Source organism: Argopecten irradians, chromosome 6 (genome assembly GCF_041381155.1).
Source record: "Argopecten irradians isolate NY chromosome 6, Ai_NY, whole genome shotgun sequence".
Classification (NCBI taxonomy): Eukaryota; Metazoa; Mollusca; class Bivalvia; order Pectinida; family Pectinidae; genus Argopecten; species Argopecten irradians.
In genome coordinates this window covers 27,406,339-27,428,718 of record NC_091139.1, presented here as the reverse complement: position 1 = coordinate 27,428,718, position 22,380 = coordinate 27,406,339, and the positions used below count along the sequence as shown (strand labels likewise).

At 36.6% G+C, this 22,380-nt stretch overlaps 1 protein-coding gene across 4 annotated transcripts in view; it reads left to right on the top strand.

Moving 5' to 3' along the window:
- LOC138325502 (solute carrier family 4 member 11-like) overlaps positions 1-22,380 on the top strand; it is a 110,079-nt gene that overhangs the window by 71,488 nt on the left and 16,211 nt on the right. For all 4 annotated transcript variants that reach the window (XM_069271199.1, XM_069271200.1, XM_069271198.1 and 1 more), the window contains exons 6-12: positions 2,666-2,789; positions 3,384-3,602; positions 4,019-4,100; positions 15,278-15,400; positions 16,502-16,615; positions 17,027-17,159; positions 17,793-17,866. In XM_069271199.1, coding sequence (XP_069127300.1) covers positions 2,666-2,789; positions 3,384-3,602; positions 4,019-4,100; positions 15,278-15,400; positions 16,502-16,615; positions 17,027-17,159; positions 17,793-17,866 — 869 coding nt within the window. The remainder of the gene's footprint in view (positions 1-2,665; positions 2,790-3,383; positions 3,603-4,018; positions 4,101-15,277; positions 15,401-16,501; positions 16,616-17,026; positions 17,160-17,792; positions 17,867-22,380) is intronic.

Genomic DNA, 22,380 nt, shown 5'->3' with positions numbered 1-22,380 from the left:
TTTAGAACAGTGTTCAATAGAAAAGATATTTTTTTTAGATTTTTTTTTTAGATTTTTTGTCTGCATTGCTAATTGGGTTTATACCAGACAGAACAATGCTCTCTTATAATTGATAGAGAGCTTAGACGTCGTCTTATGTTTGTAAGGGGGCCTAGGAAAGCGATGATTCAATGAAACAAGTAGTCGTCATAGAAACTTTTGTCTGGTTAAGTGTGACACTTGGATGTTTTTATCTGAAATAATTGTTAAATTAGAAGTAGTTTTTGTCGCCAAAGTAGAATTGGATGTGAAGTTGCTTCTCTGCCGTATGTATATAATCAATATTTACTGCAGAATTTTGTGCAGTTTGCATGCACCTCGCAGTGATAAATCAACTGGATATTGTATTGAGTTTCACTTCAGCAATGTTACAATTGTAGGTTCCTGAACAAGACACTTACACATATAGTTAGCTATCACTTTAGGCCTTTAAAACCAGAAATGCTTTTCAGGCCTCATGACTGTGATATTTTAACCAACTTCTTTGGTATTCACATTGATCATGTCAACAGGAAACAGCTTTCTAATCTCCACGGAGATAGAAAGCCTTTTGAACGTAAACAAAGATGCATTTATGGTTTGAATTTTGATTAATTTTTACTTCTTTTTAGAAACAAATCACAAGCATTTGACACACTAACTGTCCCTAGCTTTTCTCTATCGCCTTTACATGGCTCATCTATTAAATGATCCTTGCTGTTAGTAGTACAATACACAAACCAAACTACCGTGTTCCACCCGATAAACACCCAGGGTAATAACAGAGGGTCACTTAATAGGACCTAATTTAGACTAACCTCTCACAAAATTGTTACACAAGCTTTTTAGGTCATCAGACCTATAGTCATCATGCATCGTCCGCCCGCCGTGCGCAGTGCGTAAACTTTTCATTCAAACTACTTCTTCTCAATTACCGTATGGCCTAAACTACTCATATTTGACCTGTACCATGCTGGGATAAAGAGCTACCAAAGTTGTGAAAATGAATGACTTTGACCTACTTTCAAGGTCACGGGTCAAAAAGGCTAAAATCTTTGAACAACATCTTCTCAATAACCATAAGGCCAAGAGTACTCATATTTGGCCTGTAACATGCTGGGATATAGGGCTGCCGAAAATGTAAAAAATAATGACGTTGACCTAATTTCAAGGTCACAGGGGTCAAATAGGCTGAAATCTTTGAACGACTTCTTCTCAATAATCACAAAGTCCAGAGTACTCATGTTTGGCCTGTAGCATGCTAGGATGAATTGCTACCAAAGATGTGAAAATGAATGACCTTGACCTACTTTCAAGGTCACAGGTGTCAAATAGGCTGAAATCTTTGAATGACTTCTTCTCAATAACTATAAGGCCCAGAGTACTCATATTTGGCCTGTAGCATGCTGGGATGAATTGCTACCAAAGATGTGAAAATTAATGACCTTGACCTAGTTTCAAGGTCATAGGGGTCAAATAGGCTGAAATCTTTGAACGAATTCTTCTCGATAACCATAATGCCCAGAGCACTCATATTTGGTTCATAGCATGCTGGGATGAAGAGCTACGAAAGTTGTGAAAATGAATGACCTTGACTTACTTTCAAGGTCACAGGGGTCAAATAGGCTAAAATCTTTGAACAACTTCTTCTCAATAACTATTAGGCCCAGAGTACTCATATTTGGCCTGTAGCATGCTGGGATAAGGAGCTACCAAAGTTATGAAAACGAATGACCTTGATCTGCTGTGAAATGATCCTTGTCATGGTCCTGACCAAGTGTTTTTATATTTTATGTTGATCTGAAATCAAAGATGGCCACCACTCCCGCCATCTTGAAAATATATTTTGAACTTATTCTCAAGTGCTACCAGTGCGATTTTGCTGGAACTTGTCTGAATAATTTTAAGGATACTGACATTGTCCCAACAAAGTGTTGTTATTTGTCGGGTTGACCCGAAAACCAAGATGGCCAAAAACCGCCATCTTGAAAACACATTTTGAACTTCTTCTAAAGTTCTACCTATGCAGTTTGACTGAAACTTGCATGAAATTATCCTTACATGGTCATGACCAAGTTGTTTTTATATTTTTTTTCCCATTACACCATATCTAATTAATTTCATATGTAGCTATTGCCAAGGTAGTCAGATGACCGTTAAGGCCCTTGGGCCTCTTGTTTAAATCAATTTGCAAAAGAAACAAATAGAGGAACCTACACAGATTTTGTATTTTCAGTCTGCATTTGAATCGAGGCGTGTGAAATTGTGACCACAAAAATGGAGAGGGGTGCTAATAGGGACAAGAGCGCTTATAAGTTTGAATACGGTTATGGATATAGTTAACCATTATTTGTAGAATCTCTGGCTCAGTGAGTTCATACAGTATATATATTTATGATGCATAATGCAGGTTTCTAGTCTGACAAGGTTTTTTTTCTCTCTCAGTGAATAAGAATTAAACTGCAAGTTTGGTAGCCAGTGGAACACAAAAATTGAAATATCTGAGGATTATCAGATTTCAAGAAGAAAAAAAATCCCACACATTTTGATTACATGGCATGTATTATTCCCTCACCAATAGATAATCACATTTGATTCTGCATTTTGTACACATTTTATTTATTTACGATTTGATTATGTATAACAGATGTGAGCTTCCAAACCTAACCAGACGCCATGTTGTTATCTCACGCCTACACCACCCTGCCAACCTGGGACCAACTAGTCAAGAGGTTCAGTTTGTCATCCTGGTTATGACTCCAACGAAAGAGGTACGCAAATCTACAGGGGGTTTACTAATGTGTTGTTTTGATCAGCTTTCTATGTTTGTTTTAAAGTCTTTCTGCTTTTGTGCATCGGAAAATTGTCTTCTTTTTTTTTATCTGAGCAATTTCAACTTTATACACTGATCAGGTTTGCCACAGCTCTTTAGAGACATTGTCTGTTAATCTCTAGCACATTGGTCCCACAGTACTAATTAAGTATGTCATTTTAATCTTTATTTGTCATTATTTGATCATTTACCTATATGATAAATAAATTACTCTAAACTGCCTCACACATTAATTCTCACCATTGGAAGATCACAAATGACGTCTTGTTAGAAATCTGTTTCTCCCCGTATTCTGTATATTCAATTGATCACACAACTCTAAATTTTCATAATTAAGAACAAGACAATTTAAGTTTGGCATCTTAAAATTTTCGTTATTGTAGCAATGGGTCATCCACAGGAAAGTAATTCTGTATTTTGAGTAAACCTACATGACAACTATGAATTCTCTTTTTCTGGAACAGTACTGGTTTTGCATTACTGTTTCAACTGGTGGTCAGTGTAGTGTTGTTTGTTGCATTCTATTTTTTAGAAAAGCACAAAAACAGCTCTGGAGACTGGACAGACGTTCTCGACTCTATTTCTTGATATGGACTTTCGACACCAACTGCTGGAGGCCTCTACAGATGCAGATTTCAAACAGTTACTACAAAAGAAAACCAAACTTCTGATAGAACATCAAGGTTTGCCAGAGAATCGAAAATCTCATCTCGTACTCAACTCATCTCCATTTGAGGATGACGATGAGGAGGTATATACCACAGTTATATAGGATTACATGTTAAAGTCACATGACTTTTAAAAAACTGTATACTTTGAAAGATACTCACCAGCTTATAAGAAATATGGAAAATATTCTTTATTCAGGAATGGTGTAAACCAGGAATGCTGTAAACAACCTTTCTTTCACAGCTACTAAATTTCATGATACTCTTTTCAGTATAATTTCATGAAGATTTAATTTTGCTAATTTTTCAGTTGAATGGAAAAATTTATCAATATAAATGAGGTTGATATTAATTTGTGGATTTAGACTTTCACAGAATTTGCAAAAGTGAATGACACACAAAAGAAAATTGGTTTACGATATCTTTTCACAGAAAAAGTAGGTTTCATGAAGAATTAAATTCCTTAAGATTTTAATCTGATGTCTATTTCTTTGCCCAGAACTCGAGATGTAACATAGGCCGGGGTATATACAATGACTTAAAGCGACGTCTACCTCACTATCTGTCAGACTACAAAGATGGTAAGTACAACATTAATCTTAGATTACTTTTGGGTCATTTAGGATGTGTCAGGTTGATAAGATTCTTGGAGGGAGGCCAGAGTACCCAGATATAATTCATCAACCTGCGGTCGGTACTCGATAACTGCTCCATGTGGGTATTGAACTTACAACCCAGAGGTGGAGGGCTAGTGGTGCTATGTGGGAACATTTGACCACTTTGCCAAGATAAAAAAAGTAATAACGTAGATTTTTTGTTAAAACTTAGTTTTCTGAATTGTAAACTCTTGTTTATTGTGCTTGTCTGTCGAATTTTTTAATCCATTACTGACACCTAGTAGACTAGACAGAGCTTAGCTGCTGCACCTAAAGTTCCTGTGTACCCACTGGTTAGAGACAGTCAACACGAATGATAATTATACGAATGTCTCCTAATTTACTAGCTCTGGATATTCTGTCACTCCTACATTAGTTTAATATTTCATGTCTGTTGTCTCCTTGTCGGGAAAATGGGGCGGCTCTGTCCGAGAGGATAAGATGTCCTTATATATGTTACCACTTCACCTTTGGGTTGAGAATTTGAATCTCAAATGTGACTGATGCAACGTATTGACTGCAGGTTGGAGGTTTTTCACCAGGTACTCCAGCTTTCCTCTGAGTATGTCCTTAAATGACTCTTATTTCAATCAAACCAACATTATACTGTAAAAAGGTTTTTTTAAAGAAGGAAAAAAGACACAAGTATTCCAGTATGTGCAATAATCATGAAAGATATTATGTAGTAAATTATTGAGATCATATGTATGATTTCGGCTTGCATCATTATCTTATATGATGGGTATGTAGTTCACGTCTTCTCTAAATAGGACATAATTATATATGTTCGTATCGTTATTATTTCAAAAGATAATGCAACGTATGAATTACATGCCTTTTAACAAGAACAGACGATGTATCTTAGACTCTCTCTCGGGTAATCATCACTGTGTAATGTCGGTGTTTGCAGAAATGAAATTGTCACACCAAGGAAAATTCCAAGACAATTAGCTGCTTGCCGTGTTATTAAAGTAAAAATCAATACCAACAAGATGCAATTACTGCATTAAATCAATTTTTTATAGATTCTTTGAAAACTAGCTAATAATTTTTTTAATTTGTTTTAATTCGCTTGGAGACAAAGTTAGGGAAACTGTTTCATTGACAATTTCACAGCTGGAAAATTTACATTGATGGATGAGCTTGTCATTGTCGAACATGAATGGAAACATTTTCAGATATATTGACAGCCCTTAAGCTTAGGCTTGTAATGCCAAGCTTGGCGGAGGTGGAGATTCCCTGGATTCTGTACTAGATGTCTAATACGAGGAGACAGCTATGGAAGAATTATCATTGTTGAAGTCATTTAAGTCCTCTGTCAGCTATGAAATATCAGCGTTGATTTGAAGTGCATTTAGACAGCTATGATAAGACTTTCTTTGTGTACTTTATGTCTTGCCATTGACTGTGTACTGAATTCCACATGGTCTTGATTTTACAAATTTTTCTTCAATTTTTGTCCCCTTTATTAATCCTTTTCTGGTCTGAAGAGAAGTTATAGTGTTTTATAGGTATTATCTTGCCTTCTGTCCATAGCATGTCATAACATTTTTAGTCTGATGACAAAGGATTTGTAATTACAGCTTACAAACTTTGAAAGGATAAAATATACATTAGACCTATTGTCATAAATCTTAGTATATGGTACTACACATATTCATTATGATAGAATGGTTTATGTGCCTGGCATTTTTTTTGCTGGCTTACCATATTTTGATAGCAAGTTCCTCAAGGTCAGCACTGGCCCCAGATTGGTGCTTTTACTCCAGGTACTCTGGTTTCTCTCCAGCACAAAAACCTAATAGCCATAGAAACCACATCAGGAAGAAAAGCACCAATAGAGTACTATACTTACATGTTAATTTAGTAAATTTTATTCAATTCTCACCTCCTCCCTCCCCTCCTCCAACTCCAACAACAAGCCATGAAAACTTTTTGTGTCGGACAAGGAAATGATTTTTAGTCGAGGACACTTGATTTTTAATTGTTAATCCAGGTCTTTGATGAAGTTCTGTGATCTTTTATATTGATAGATATTTCCAATTGAATTTTAAATCCGCGAAAAAATTAATCTTCGCGAACATGTTTTCAAAAAGAAATGGCAAAATTTATTAGCCACGAAAGAAAGTTGGGTTACAATATTATTGACAATTATTGTCACTGTTGAATGATATGGCAAGCCAGCCACCTATTCTCAATGGACGGACAAATGTCTCCTTCAGGCTCTGTTAAAATGGATTAGCAAGTGTTTATTAGAGGGTGATGTGAGAGTTACTGTCTGTGTGTGAGTTTTGTCAGCAACAACTGTTCTTATTACCCAACGTCGAGAAAGCACTAACTCACAAATGATAGAAATCGTGATGCAGTGGAGTGTTAAAATTTCATTATACAATATTAAGATTGATCAAACTGCATAATAAATCTCAGCTGAATGTGGTTTTAATTGACTGATGTGAAGAATAACGAAGATTTAACAGTAATCTTTTAGTCGTTTACAGAACTGAAATATATAACAGATGATAGGGATTTAAGTTTAATGTTCAGTAAGGCAAAAGGAAGCCAGCCAATGAATTTAGTCTTAAAGTAAAGCTGAGGTAAAGTTATAGCAAAACAAAATAGCAAAATAGGCCTAAGTAGGGTTAAAGCAGGCCAATATTGGCTAGGTTAGCATAACAGCAGACAAAAATAGGCTAGGATAGCATTACAGCAAGACAAAATACGCCTGGATGGGGTTAAAGTAGGCCAAAATAGGCTAGGATTAGAATTACAGCAGACAAAAATAGGCTAGAACAGCAATACAGCTGACCAAAATAGGCCTGAGTGAGGTTAAAGCCAAAAATAGGCTAGGATAATATTACAGCAGGCCAAAATATGCTTGGGTATGGCTACAGCAGGACATAATAGACCTGATTTAAAGTTACAGCAAGACAAAGTAGGCCTGGGTAGGGTTACAACTAGACATAGTAGGCTTGGGTAGGTTTACAATAAGACAAAATAGGCCTGGGTAGGGTTACAATAGGACAAAGTAGGCCTGGGTAGGGTTACAACTAGACATAGTAGGCTTGGGTAGGTTTACAATAAGACAAAATAGGCCTGGGTAGGTTTACAATAGGACAAAGTAGGCCTGGGTAGGGTTACAATAGGACAAAGTAGGCTTGGGTAGGGTTACAATAGGACAAAGTAGGCCTGGGTAGGTTTACAATAGGACAAAGTAGGCTTGGGTAGGTTTACAACTAGACTTAGTAGGCTTGGGTAGGTTTACGATAAGACAAAATAGGCCTGGGTAGGGTTACAACTAGACATAGTAGGCTTGGGTAGGGTTACAACTAGACATAGTAGGCTTGGGTAGGTTTACGATAAGACAAAATAGGCTTGGGTAGGGTTACAACTAGACATAGTAGGCTTGGGTAGGTTTACGATAAGACAAAATATGCCTGGGTGTAGGGTTACAACTAGACATAGTAGGCTTGGGTAGGTTTACGATAAGACAAAATAGGCCTGGGTAGGGTTACAACTAGACATAGTAGGCTTGGGTAGGTTTACAATAAGATAGGACAAAGTAGGCCTGGGTAGGTTTACAATAGGACAAAGTAGGCTTGGGTGGGTAGGGTTACAACTAGACATAGTAGGCTTGGGTAGGTTTACGATAAGACAAAATAGGCCTGGGTAGGGTTACAACTAGACATACTAGACATAGTAGGCTTGGGTAGGGTTACAACTAGACATAGTAGGCTTGGGTAGGTTTACGATAAGACAAAATAGGCCTGGGTAGGGTTACAACTAGACATAGTAGGCTTGGGTAGGTTTACGATAAGACAAAATAGGCCTGGGTAGGGTTACAACTAGACATAGTAGGCTTGGGTAGGTTTACGATAAGACAAAATAGGCCTGGGTAGGGTTACAACTAGACAAAGTAGGCTTGGGTAGGGTTACAACTAGACATAGTAGGTTTGGGTAGGTTTACAATAGGACAAAATAGGCCTGGGTAGGGTTACAACTAGACATAGTAGGCTTGGGTAGGTTTACAATAGGACAAAGTAGGCCTGGGTAGGGTTACAACTAGACATAGTAGGCTTGGGTAGGTTTACGATAAGACAAAATATGCTTGGGTAGGTTTAAAATAAGACAAAATAGGCTTGAACATGGTAGGTTTGCAATAAGACAAGTAGGCCTGGATAGGTTTACAAAAGGACAAAGTAGGCCTGGGTAGGGTTACAACTAGACATAGTAGGCTTGGGTAGGTTTACGATAAGACAAAATATGCTTGGGTAGGTTTAAAATAAGACAAAATATGCTTGGGTAGGTTTAAAATAAGACAAAATAGGCTTGAACATGGTAGGTTTACAATAAGACAAAGTAGGCCTTGGTAGGTTTACAATAAGACAAAGTAGGCCTTGGTAGGTTTACAATAGGACAAAGTAGGCCTGGGTAGGTTTACAATAAGACAAAGTAGGCCTGGGTAGGTTTACAATAAGACAATGTAGGCCTGGGTAGGTTTACAATAAGACAATTTAGTCCTGGGTAGGTTTACAATAAGACAAAGTAGGCCTGGGTAGGTTTACAATAGGACAAAGTAGGCCTGGGTAGGTTTACAATAAGACAAAGTAGGCCTGGGTAGGTTTACAATAAGACAAAGTAGGCCTGGGTAGGTTTACAATAAGACAAAGTAGGCCTGGGTAGGTTTACAATAAGACAAAGTAGGCCTGGGTAGGTTTACAATAGGACAAAGTAGGCCTGGGTAGGTTTACAATAAGACAAAGTAGGCCTGGGTAGGTTTACAATAAGACAAAGTAGGCCTGGGTAGGTTTACAATTAAGACAAAGTAGGCCTGGATAGGTTTACATTAAGACAAAGTAGAAGGCCTGGGTAGGTTTACAATAAGACAAAGTAGGCCTGGGTAGGTTTACAATAGGACAAAGTAGGCCTGGGTAGGTTTACAATAGGACAAAGTAGGCCTTGGTAGGTTTACAATAAGACAAATAGGCCTGGGTAGGTTTACATTAAGACAAAGAAGGCCTGGGTTGGTTTACATTAAGACAAAGTAGGCCTTGGTAGGTTTACATTAAGACAAAGTAGGCCTGGGTAGGTTTACAATAAGACAAAATAGGCCTGGGTAGGTTTACAATAGGACAAAGTAGGCCTGGGTAGGTTTACAATAAGACAAAGTAGGCCTGGGTAGGTTTACAATAAGACAAAGTAGGCCTGGGTAGGTTTTCAATAAGACAATGTAGGCCTGGGTAGGTTTACATTAAGACACAGTAGGCCTGGGTAGGTTTACAATAAGACAAAGTAGGCCTGGATAGGTTTACAATAGGACAAAGTAGGCCTGGGTAGGTTTGCAATAAGACAAGTAGTAGGCCTGGATAGGTTTACAAAAGGACAAAGTAGGCCTGGGTAGGTTTACAATAAGACAAGTAGGCCTTGGTAGGTTTACAATAAGACAAAGTAGGCCTGGGTAGGTTTACATTAAGACAAAGTATGCCTGGGTAGGTTTACATTAAGACAAAGTAGTTCTGGATAGGTTTACAATAGGACAAAGTAGGCCTGGGTAGGTTTACAATAAAATAAAGTAGGCCTGGGTAGGTTTACAATAAGACAAAGTAGGCCTGGGTAGGTTTACAATAAGACAGAGGAGACCTGGGTAGGTTTACAATAAGACAGGGTAGGTTTACAATAAAATAAAGTAGGCCTGGGTAGGTTTACAATAAGACAAAGTAGGCCTGGGTAGGTTTACAATAAGACAAAGTAGGCCTGGGTAGGTTTACAATAAGACAAAGTAGGCCTGGGTAGGTTTACAATAAGACAAAGTAGGCCTGGGTAGGTTTACAATAAGACAAAGTAGGCCTGGGTAGGTTTACAATAAGACAAAATAGGCCTGATTAGGTTTACAATAAAATAAAGTAGGCCTGGGTAGGTTTACAATAAGACAAAGTAGGCCTGGGTAGGTTTACAATAGGACAAAGTAGGCCTGGGTAGGTTTACAATAAGACAAAGTAGGCCTGGGTAGGTTTACAATAAGACAAAGTAGGCCTGGGTAGGTTTACAATAAGACAAAGTAGGCCTGGATAGGTTTACAATAGGACAAAGTAGGCCTGGGTAGGTTTACAATAAGACAAAGTAGGCCTGGGTAGGTTTACAATAAGACAAAGTAGGCCTGGGTAGGTTTACAATAAGACAAAGTAGGCCTGGGTAGGTTTACAATAAGACAAAGTAGGCCTGGGTAGGTTTACAATAAGACAAGTAGGCCTGGGTCAGTTTACAATAAGACGAAGCAGGTTTGGATATGCTTACAGCATGACAAAGTAGGCTTGGGTAAATGTTTAATGAGGACAAACTATAATTGGGTAGGTTTATATTAAAACAAAGTATGATTGGGTCAATTTATAGCAGGACAAAATATGATTGGGTAGGTTTATAGCAGGACAAAGTATGATTGGGTAGATTTATAGCAGGACAAAGTATGATTGGGTAGATTTATAGCAGGACAAAGTATGATTGGTAGCAGGACAAAGTATGATTGGTAGCAGGACAAAGTATGATTGGGTAGATTTATAGCAGGACAAAGTTTGATTGGGTAGATTTATAGCAGGACAAATTATGTTTGGGTAGATTTAAAGCAGGACAAAGTATGATTGGGTAGGTTTATAGCAGGACAAATTATGTTTGGGTAGATTTAAAGCAGGACAAAGTATGATTGGGTAGATTTATAGCAGGACAAAGTATGATTGGGTAGATTTATAGCAGGACAAAGTATGATTGGGTAGATTTATAGCAGGACAAAGTATGATTGGGTAGATTTATAGCAGGACAAAGTATGATTGGGTAGATTTATAGCAGGACAAAGTATGATTGGGTAGATTTATAGCAGGACAAAGTATGATTGGTAGCAGGACAAAGTATGATTGGGTAGATTTATAGCAGGACAAAGTATGATTTGGTAGTTTTATAGCAGGAAAAAGTATGATTGGGAAGATTTATAGCAGGACAAAGTATGATTGGTAGCAGGACAAAGTATGATTGGGTATATTTATAGCAGGACAAAGTATGATTGGTAGCAGGACAAAGTATGATTGGTAGCAGGACAAAGTATGATTGGGTATATTTATAGCAGGAAAAATTATGATTGGGTAGATTTATAGCAGGACAAAGTATGATTTGGTAGTTTTATAGCAGGACAAAGTATGATTGGGAAGATTTATAGCAGGACAAAGTATGATTGGGTAGATTTATAGAAGGACAAAGTATGATTGGGTAGATTTATAGCAGGACAAAGTATGATTGGGTAGATTTATAGCAGGACAAAGTATGATTGGGTAGATTTATAGCAGGACAAAGTATGATTGGGTAGATTTATAGCAGGACAAAGTATGATTGGGTAGATTTATAGCAGGACAAAGTATGATTGGGTAGTTTTATAGCAGACAAAGTATGATTGGGTAGATTTATAGCAGGACAAAGTATGATTGGGTAGATTTATAGCAGACAAAGTATGATTGGGTAGATTTATAGCAGGACAAAGTATGATTGGGTAGATTTATAGCAGGACAAAGTATGATTGGGTAGGTTTATAGCAGGACAAAGTATGATTGGGTAGATTTATAGCAGGACAAAGTATGATTGGGTAGATTTATAGCAGGACAAAGTATGATTGGGTAGATTTATAGCAGGACAAAGTATGATTGGGTAGATTTATAGCAGGACAAAGTATGATTGGGTAGATTTATAGCAGGACAAAGTATGATTGGGTAGATTTATAGCAGGACAAAGTATGATTGGGTAGGTTTATAGCAGGACAAAGTATGATTGGGTAGATTTATAGCAGGACAAAGTATGATTGGGTAGATTTATAGCAGGACAAAGTATGATTGGGTAGATTTATAGCAGGACAAAGTATGATTGGGTAGGTTTATAGCAGGACAAAGTATGATTGGGTAGGTTTATAGCAGGACAAAGTATGATTGGGTAGGTTTATAGCAGGACAAAGTATGATTGGGTAGGTTTATAGCGACAAAGTATGATTGGGTAGGTTTATAGCAGGACAAAGTATGATTGGGTAGTTAGCAGGACAAAGTATGATTGGGTAGGTTTATAGCAGGACAAAGTATGATTGGGTAGGTTTATAGCAGGACAAAGTATGATTGGGTAGGTTTATAGCAGGACAAAGTATGATTGGGTAGGTTTATAGCAGGACAAAGTATGATTGGGTAGGTTTATAGCAGGACAAAGTATGATTGGGTAGGTTTATAGCAGGACAAAGTATGATTGGGTAGGTTTATAGCAGGACAAAGTATAATTGGGTAGATTTATAGCAGGACAAAGTATGATTGGGTAGGTTTATAGCAGGACAAAGTATGATTGGGTAGGTTTATAGCTGGACAAAGTAAGATTAGGTAGGTTTATAGTAGGACAAAGTTAGATTGGGTAGGTTTATAGCAGGACAAAGTATGATTGGGTAGGTTTATAGCAGGACAAAGTTAGATTGGGTAGGTTTATAGTAGGACAAAGTTAGATTGGGTAGATTTATTGCAGGACAAAGTATGATTGGGTAGGTTTATAGCAGGACAAAGTATGATTGGGTAGGTTTATAGCAGGACAAAGTATTATTGGGTAGGTTTATAGCAGGACAAAGTATGATTGGGTAGGTTTATAGCAGGACAAAGTATCATTGGGTAGGTTTATAGTAGGACAAAGTTAGATTGGGTAGGTTTATAGCTGGACAAAGTATGATTGGGTAGGTTTATAGCAGGACAAAGTATGATTGGATAGGTTTATACCAGGACAAAGTTAGATTGGGTAGGTTTATAGCTGGACAAAGTATGATTGGGTAGGTTTATAGCAGGACAAAGTATGATTGGTAGATTTATACCAGGACAAAGTTAGATTGGGTAGGTTTATAGCTGGACAAAGTATGATTGGGTTAGGTTTATAGCAGGACAAAGTATGATTGGGTAGATTTATAGCAGGACAAAGTATGATTGGGTAGATTTATAGCAGGACAAAGTATGATTGGGTAGGTTTATAGCAGGACAAAGTATGATTGGGTAGATTTATAGCAGGACAAAGTATGATTGGGTAGATTTATAGCAGGACAAAGTATGATTGGGTAGATTTATAGCAGACAAAGTATGATTGGGTAGATTTATAGCAGACAAAGTACGATTGGGTAGATTTATAGCAGGACAAAGTATGATTGGGTAGATTTATAGCAGGACAAGGTATGATTGGGTAGGTTTATAGCAGGACAAAGTATGATTGGGTAGATTTATAGCAGGACAAAGCTTTAAGAATTACTGTATTAGCCATTATTAGCACCCAGATGTTTCAAAAATGTAACAAAGAGGCGCTTATTAGGGAACCAAATGTAGGTTGTAGATGGAAAAATTGACATACAATGTATCTGAATTATTTTCATACTCATGGCATATTAATCTGTCACATTAAACATACATAATATATTTGCCTTCTTTTCTTTGGAACATTATTACGTTATGATTCACATGTTAATACAAATGGAATAACATAAATTTCACGTAATGTGGGATACAATGCCAATGTTATAAACGATCCAGGAGATGGGGGCACTTCATAACTTCAACTCTTTCAACAGAAGGTGAGGGACACTAATTACAGCGATTATTACAAGTACAGTAAATGTTTCTTTTGGGTGATGCTTGCAGCTCTGCATATCTTGAATAATCAAATTTTAATTTCAATTTTGTGCTATAAACTGTCAGGATGATTAAATTTGTACTTGACCATTCCCAGCCAATAGAATTTGTGTACTGAAGGAGGCTCTTTATATGGTAATGACCTACATTAAAAGTTAAGATAGAATCTGTTCCGCTGTAGGGTTACAAGCATGTTAGATTTTATTGTTGGTGTAACACAGATAGGGAATGCTGAGCACTCTTCAGCGCGATATTACCATCAGGAACATCTCCAGATCTTGATGAGATGGCTATGACTTCTAATTAAGGTTTAATTCTCCTGTCAATTCATTGAGGTCGGTGGTCACTTGTAACCTGCACTTATAGTGATAAATATAGACAGTTCTGGTGTGACAATGATCACTGGATTTGTACTCATAAAGACCATGCCTGCTAATTGAGTCCTAATCTTGGGTTATAGGGACATTCTAGTACAATTAGGCCATATCTAAGGTTAAAGGGACATTCTAGTACAATTAGGCCATATTTTAGGTTATAGGGACATTCTTGTACAATTAGGCCATATCTTAGGTTAAAGGGACATTCTAGTACAATTAGGCCATATCTTAGGTTATAGGGACATTCTAGTACAATTAAGTCATATCTTAGTTTATAGGGACATTCTACTACAATTAGGCCATATCTTAGGTTATAGGGACATTCTAGTACAATTAAGTCATATCTTAGGTTACAGGGACATTCTAGTATAATCAAGTCATAAGATACTGTATTACAAGAAATGGTCATGGGTACTTTTTTCTTGGTTTGAAGCTTTCAGTCTTTCCTGTGGTTATTCAATGGGACTTTGATCCAAATAACATAATAATACAACAGTTACTAAATTTGTTGTTTTTATTAATGTGTTTCAACTGTTATATCATCCACAATAATGAAGTTTGTACACAACAAACATTTCTTGTTCTTCTTGTATACTTTACTTATTTTTAGACACTACAGTCAGTTAATAATGATGTATAGTCAAGCTTATCTATGAAGGCCATGCATCCATGGGACATAGAAAAATGGTCTTAATGGCCAAGAGGTCTTTATACAGAGGTCAAGTTGTGTTGAATTGCTCATTTGGGAATTATATATTGAAGTTGTCTTATTGTGTAAGTAGTCTTTATACAGCGGTGGTCACTAAAGCAAGTTTTACTGTAAATTAAAATTTGTTCCATATGATTAACATGAATTTCACTTTAAGGAATAATATAATAAATTCCTTCTCTTTGTAATATCTAGTTAAAATTTGTATAAAAGGAATTCATCTTAACCGTTTGTCTCATTTTAGTTTCCAGTGATTAAATGAATGTTATTGAATGAACCTGGTGTTAAATGAATCTTATTTTTCGTATAAAGGTATGGCAATGAATATAAATCATGTTTCTTTTCCAGGTATTATTGGCCACAAAACCATACACAAAGTCCTGTCAACAATTTTCTTCCTCTACTTTGCCTGTGTCCTCCCCAACATTGCTTTTGGTATGCTGAACAACAACAACACTCATGGAGCTATAGGTAAGGCAGCTGTGAGACAATAGCTAAGTAACTAACTCAACAACTAAATTACTAACTCAACAACTTAGTAACTAACTCAACAACTAAGTAACTAACTCAACAACTAAGTAACTAACTCAACAACTAAGTTACTAACTCAAAAACTAAGTTACTAACTCAACAACTAAGTAGCTAACTCTACAACTAAGTAACTAACTCAACAACTAAGTAACTAACTCAACAACTAAGTATCTAACTCAACAACTAAGTAACTAACTCAACAACTAAGTAACTAACTCAACAAGTAAGTTACTAACTCAACAACTAAGTAGTTAACTCAACAACTAAGTAGCTTACTCAACAAGTAAGTTACTAACTCAACAACTAAGTAGTTAACTCAACAACTAAGTAACTAACTCAACAACTAAGTAACTAACTCAACAACTAAGTAACTAACTCAACAACTAAGTAGCTAACTCAACAACTAAGTAGTTAACTCAACAACTAAGTAACTAACTCAACAACTAAGTAACTAACTCAACAACTAAGTAGCTTACTCAACAAGTAAGTTACTAACTCAACAACTAAGTAACTAACTCAACAACTAAGTAACTAACTCAACAACTAAGTAGCTTACTCAACAAGTAAGTTACTAACTCAACAACTAAGTAACTAACTCAACAACTAAGTAACTAACTCAACAACTAAGTAACTAACTCAACAACTAAGTATCTTACTCAACAAGTAAGTTACTAACTCAACAACTAAGTACTTAACTCAACAACTAAGTATCTAACTCAACAACTAAGTAAAGCATCATGTGAATTAATTTAGGCAACAATAAAATATCAACTTATAATAAATAAAGGACGCGCTAGCTCCACAATTAAGTAGCTTTAGATAGCTCACCAAACAATTAGCTTGCTCAACAACTAAGTAACTTTAGCTAGCTCAAAAAGCAATTAGCTTGCTCAACAACTAAGTAACTTTAGCTAGCTCAACAAACAATCAGCTAATTGGTCATGATATCTAAAAATGTATGTAGAATCCTAGTGAGAACACCATTATTACACTGGTGTCACTAGTACCCATTGCTAAAGATGTTATTAACATATTTTACAGATATGCAGAAGATCCTGTTTTCCCAGTGTTTTGGGGGAGTGCTGTTTAGTGTATTTGGGGGCCAGCCACTCATCGTTCTCCTCACTACTGCTCCGCTGGCACTCTACACTAAATGTAAGTTCTCTTCAGCAAGACTATTCTGCTCAGCTCTTTAACTTTAAGATCTCTTCAAAGTGTAGCCTAATTATGACTGCAGAAGAGTCCATAAAAGCTATAGAATTCTATTGTATCAAAAGCACAAATAGGAAAGTGTAAGTCACTACATTTTGCATTAATTTTTAAATAAAATCTTTACATTAACATATTCTATATGCAAAATGAAAGTAATGGAGTCATTTGCAGAAAAGAGATTATTTCCAAATGTTGAAGAGGTCTATCATGGCATGTTATGTAAGGTATAACTGTAAACAAAATCTCCACAGGCTCCTCAAGGACACAAATATTTACGAAAAGATGATCATGATGAACCATTTTAGGATTATAGTACGGACTTTTGAGACATTTTCTATGTTATCTTCTTTATAGTGATCTACAATATATGTGAGGATTTTGATCTAGACTTCTATGCCATGTTCGCGTGTGTGGGATTGTGGAATGCTTTCTTCCTTTTCTTATACGTGTTCCTCAACCTTAGTAAGCTTATGAAATATTCATCAAGGTTAGTATCAGATGCAAATCTTTCATACAATGAATTAATGTTAAACTATCATATGCCATGGTCATATTTGGTTCAACTATTGTCAACTGTATATAATATTGGTTTTCAACTTTGTTGTCCATTGTTAACTGTGTTTTGATATTACCTTTGGTCATTCTTTAATTTGTCTATGGTTGATGGTCAGCCACTGTATTGAATTTATCCATGGTTGATGGCCAACGATAGTATTGAATTTATCTTTGGTTGATGGTCAACCATTGTGTTGAATTTGTTCATGGTTGTTGGCCATTCATTGTGTTGAATTTGACCATGGTTGATGGCCAACCATTGTATTGAATTTGTCCATGGTTGATGGTCAACAATCATTATATTGAATTTGTCCATGGTTGATGGTCAACAATCATTGTATTGAATTTGTCCATGGTTGACCATGATCACATAACTAGTGACCATAGTAATCAAGGATCGCCTTTATCTATGATAATTTTGAGATATACTGTAACCATGATCTAACATCATACTTCAATGTCACCCTTTGAACGACAGATTGGCAGATCTAGAGAAATGATGACATTGGCCTACATTTTAACCAGAAATGTATTGGTAGTTAAGATTTATGAATCGTTATTTCAGATCTACAGAAGAAATTTTCTCCATTTTTATTACGTTTGCCTTTTCTGCTGATGCCATCAAAGACACCTTAAAAGGTAATACAAGTCGAGGAAATGATATTTACCTGAGGCCGAAAGCCGAGGGTTATAGCACTTTCGAGGGTTGATAAATCACAGTATCCACTTGAAAACAGGTGATATCTATTCTATTATATGGGATTTACATAATGTAAACCATTTAACTACATGTATATGTACATGTATTTCCTCTTCATGATATTGAGCAGTCCTTCTCTCCGATACTCAATAGTCCTGTTAAATAATTTCCAAGAGAAAAATGAAGGCTGATAATATCAATACAATAGAGGAAACACCACATAATACATTTTACTTAATATTTTAAATATTTGACAAAAATGTACACACAAATATTGGCATGGTAACATTGATTCCAGTAAACCTACTGCTCTTCGTCACATCTCGCTGATAATGTCACAATAGATTTTTTACATCACGGAAATTCCCCTTACGCTATGTTTGGGTACGACCTGGAATCATTGGAATTTTATATCAACCTGTGATGTGATTGTGACGTCATTTTACATTACGGCGCAATGCAAGATTTCTAAATGGGGTTTGGAATCTTATATCAACCTTGGATGTCGTGACAATGCCTAGTTCGGAATTTTCTGGTGAATATCGTAATGTATCGTGGCAGGAAAGTGTAGTTTCAGCCAATCAGGAGCAAGCAAAAAAAACAGCCATATAATGATACAAACTATACCATGAAATGTGAAACCTTAACAGGAGGGCAAAAATGTGGAGCGTCGAGACATAGACTGGAGCTTGGAATCCTAGGAGTTCTAAATGAAAGCTTTTTAGCCCACCGTCATTAGATGATGGGCTATTCAAATCGCTTTTCGTCCGTGGTCAGTGGTCCGTCCATCCGTCCGTCCGTTAACAATTCTTGTTACTGCTATTTCTCAGAAAGTACTGAAGGGATCTTTCTCAAATTCCATATTTTGGTACCCCTAAGGGCCCTAGTTGTGCCTATTGCATTTTGGGACCAATCAGTCAACAAAATGGCCGACAGGCAGCCATCTTGAATTTTGATAGTTAAAGTTTGTTACCGCTATTTCTCAGAAAGTACCGAAGGTATCTCTCTCAAATTTTACATGTAGGTTCCCCTAGGGGTTTAGTTGTACATATTGCATTTTGGGACCAATCGGTCAACAAGATGGCCGACAGGCCGCCATCTTGGATTTTGATAGTTTAAGTTTGTTACCGCTATTTCTCAGAAAGTGCTGAAGGGATTCTTCTCAAATTTCACATTTAGGTTCCACTAGGGCCCTAGTTATGCATATTGCATTTTGGGACTGAACGATCAACAAGATGGCAGACAGGCCGCCATCTTGGATTTTGACAATTGAAATTTGTTACCACTATTTCTTAAAAAGTACTGAAGGGAGCTGTCTCAAATTTCATGTGCATGGTCCCCTAGGTCCCTGGTTATGCATATTGCATTTTGGGGACCAATCGGTCAACAAGATGGCCAACAGGCTGCCATCTTGGATTTTGATAGTTTAAGTTTGTTACCGCTATTTCTCAGAAAGTGCTGAAGGGATTCTTCTCAAATTTCACATGTAGGTTCCACTAGGGCCCTAGTTATGCATATTGCATTTTGGTACCAATCGGTGAACAAGATGGCCGACAGGACGTCATATTGGATTTTGACAATTGAAGTTTGTTACCGCTATATCTCAGAAAGTACTGAAGTGATCTATCTTAAATTGCATGTACAGGTTCACCTAGGGGTCTAATTGTTGTGCATATTGCATTTTAGGACTGATCGATGAACAAGATGGCTGACAGGCCGCCATCTTGGATTTTGGTAGTTGAAGCTTATTACAATTATTTCTCAGAAAGTACTAAAGGGATCTGTCTCAAATTTCATGTGCAGGTTCCCCTAGGTCCTTGGTTATGCATATTGCATTTTGGTACCGATAAGTGAACAAGATGGCCGACAGGACGTCATATTGGATTTTAACAATTGAAGTTTGTTACCGCTGTTTCTCAGAAAGTACTGAAGTGATCTGTCTCAAATTTTATATTTAAGTTCCCCTAGGACCTTATTTATGCATATTGCATTTTCGGACTGATCAGTCAAGAAGATGGCCGACAGGTAGCCATCCTGGATTTTGATAATTGAAGTTTGTTTCTCATAAAGTTCTCGTTGGATTTTGACCAAATTTGGTCAGAAAGATCTTTGGGGGAATGTGAAGAGATTTTGTATAAATTATGGCTCTGATCCCCCTGGGGCAGGAGGGGCTGGCCCCAATAGGAGAAAATGAGGAATTTGTTTTGAAAAAGCTTGTAGTCACAAACACATCATAAAATTTTGGCCAAACTTTATCAAACAACCTTTTGGGAATGAGAAAAGATTTTGTATAGTGACTCTGGCCAACACTGTTGTTTGGGTTTCTATTTCACCAAATATTTGTTTTCCCTCCCTCTTGTTATAATATGTTGAAATGATTTGCAGATGACCGTTAAGGCCCATGGGCCTCTTGTTCAGTTGAGGTTCTAGTTGATCACCAATCATCAACCTATTCAGTTCTGATTAATTCCTTCCTCCTCTCTCAAAGCCCTCTAAGGTATGAAGGTATGAAGGATATTTGGCCTTTACCATCACTGTTGGTATTCAGTTGGGCACCAAATCATTTGTAGGAGAGGGTAGTAGAACTTACGGTTCAGTGATGAAATGAAAAAACAACCAGAAGACACTTCAATCTGTAATGATAACTTCAAATGATCACTGTGACATTGATATACATGTACCAGCACTCAGTAACTTCTGTAGTGACATTGATATACATATACCAACTCTCAGTAACTTCTGTAGTGACATTGATATACATATACCAACTCTCAGTAACTTCTGCAGTGACATTGATATTCATGTACCAACACTCAGTAACTTCTGCAGCGACATTGATATACATGTACCAACACTCAGTAACTTCTGCAGTGACATTGATATAAATGTAACAACACTCAGTAACTTCTGCAGCGACATTGATATACATGTACTAACACTCAGTAACTTCTGCAGTGACATTGATATACATGTACCAACACTTAGTCACTTCTGTAGTGACATTGATATACATGTACCAACACTCAGTAATTTCTGCAGTGACATTGATATACATGTATCATCACTCAGTAACTTCTGTAGTGACATTGATATTCATGTACCAATACTCAGTAACTTCTGTAGTGACATTGATATACATGTACCAACACTCAGTAACTTCTGCAGCGACATTGATATACATGTACTAACACTCAGTAACTTCTGCAGTGACATTGATATACATGTACCAACACTCAGTAACTTCTGTAGTGACATTGATATACATGTACCAACACTCAGTAACTTCTGTAGTGACATTGATATACATGTATCATCACTCAGTAACTTCTGTAGTGACATTGATATACATGTACCAACACTCAGTAACTTCTGTAGTGACATTGATATACATGTACCAACACTCAGTAACTTCTGTAGTGACATTGATATTCATGTACCAACACTCAGTAACTACTGCAGTGACATTAATGTACATGTACCAACACTCAGTAACTTCTGTAGTGACATTGATATACATGTACCAACACTCAGTAACTTCTGTAGTGACATTGATATACATGTACCAATACTCAGTAACTTCTGTAGTGACATTGATATACATGTACAAACACTCAGTAACTTCTGTAGTGACATTGATATACATGTACCAACACTCAGTGACTTCTGCAGTGACATTTGTATACATGTACCATCACTCAGTAACTTCTGTAGTGACATTGATATACATGTACAAACACTCAGTAACTTCTGTAGTGACATTGATATACATGTACCAACACTCAGTAACTTCTGTAGTGACATTGATATACATGTACCAACACTCAGTAACTTCTGTAGTAACATTGATATACATGTACCAACACTCAGTAACTTCTGTAGTGACATTGATATACATGTACCAATACTCAGTAACTTCTGTAGTGACATTGATATATATGTACCATCACACAGTAACTTCTGTAGTGACATTGATATACATGTACCAACACTCAGTAACTTCTGCAGTGACATTGATATACATGTACCAACACTCAGTAACTTCTGAAGTAACATTGATATACATGTACCAACACTCAGTAACTTCTGCAGTGACATTGATATACATGTACCATCACTCAGTAACTTCTGTAGTGACATTGATATACATGTACCAACACTTAGTGACTTCTGCAGTGACATTGATATACATGTACCAACACTTATTGACTTCTGTAATGACATTGATATACATGTACCAACACTCATTAACATCCGTAGTGACATTGATATACATGTACCAACACTCAGTTACTTCTGTAGTGACATTGATATATATGTACCAACACTCACTAACTTCTGCAGTGACATTGATATACATGTACCAACACTCACTAACTTCTGCAGTAACATTAATATACATGTACCAACACTTAGTGACTTCTGCAGTGTCGTTGATATACATGTATATATATAC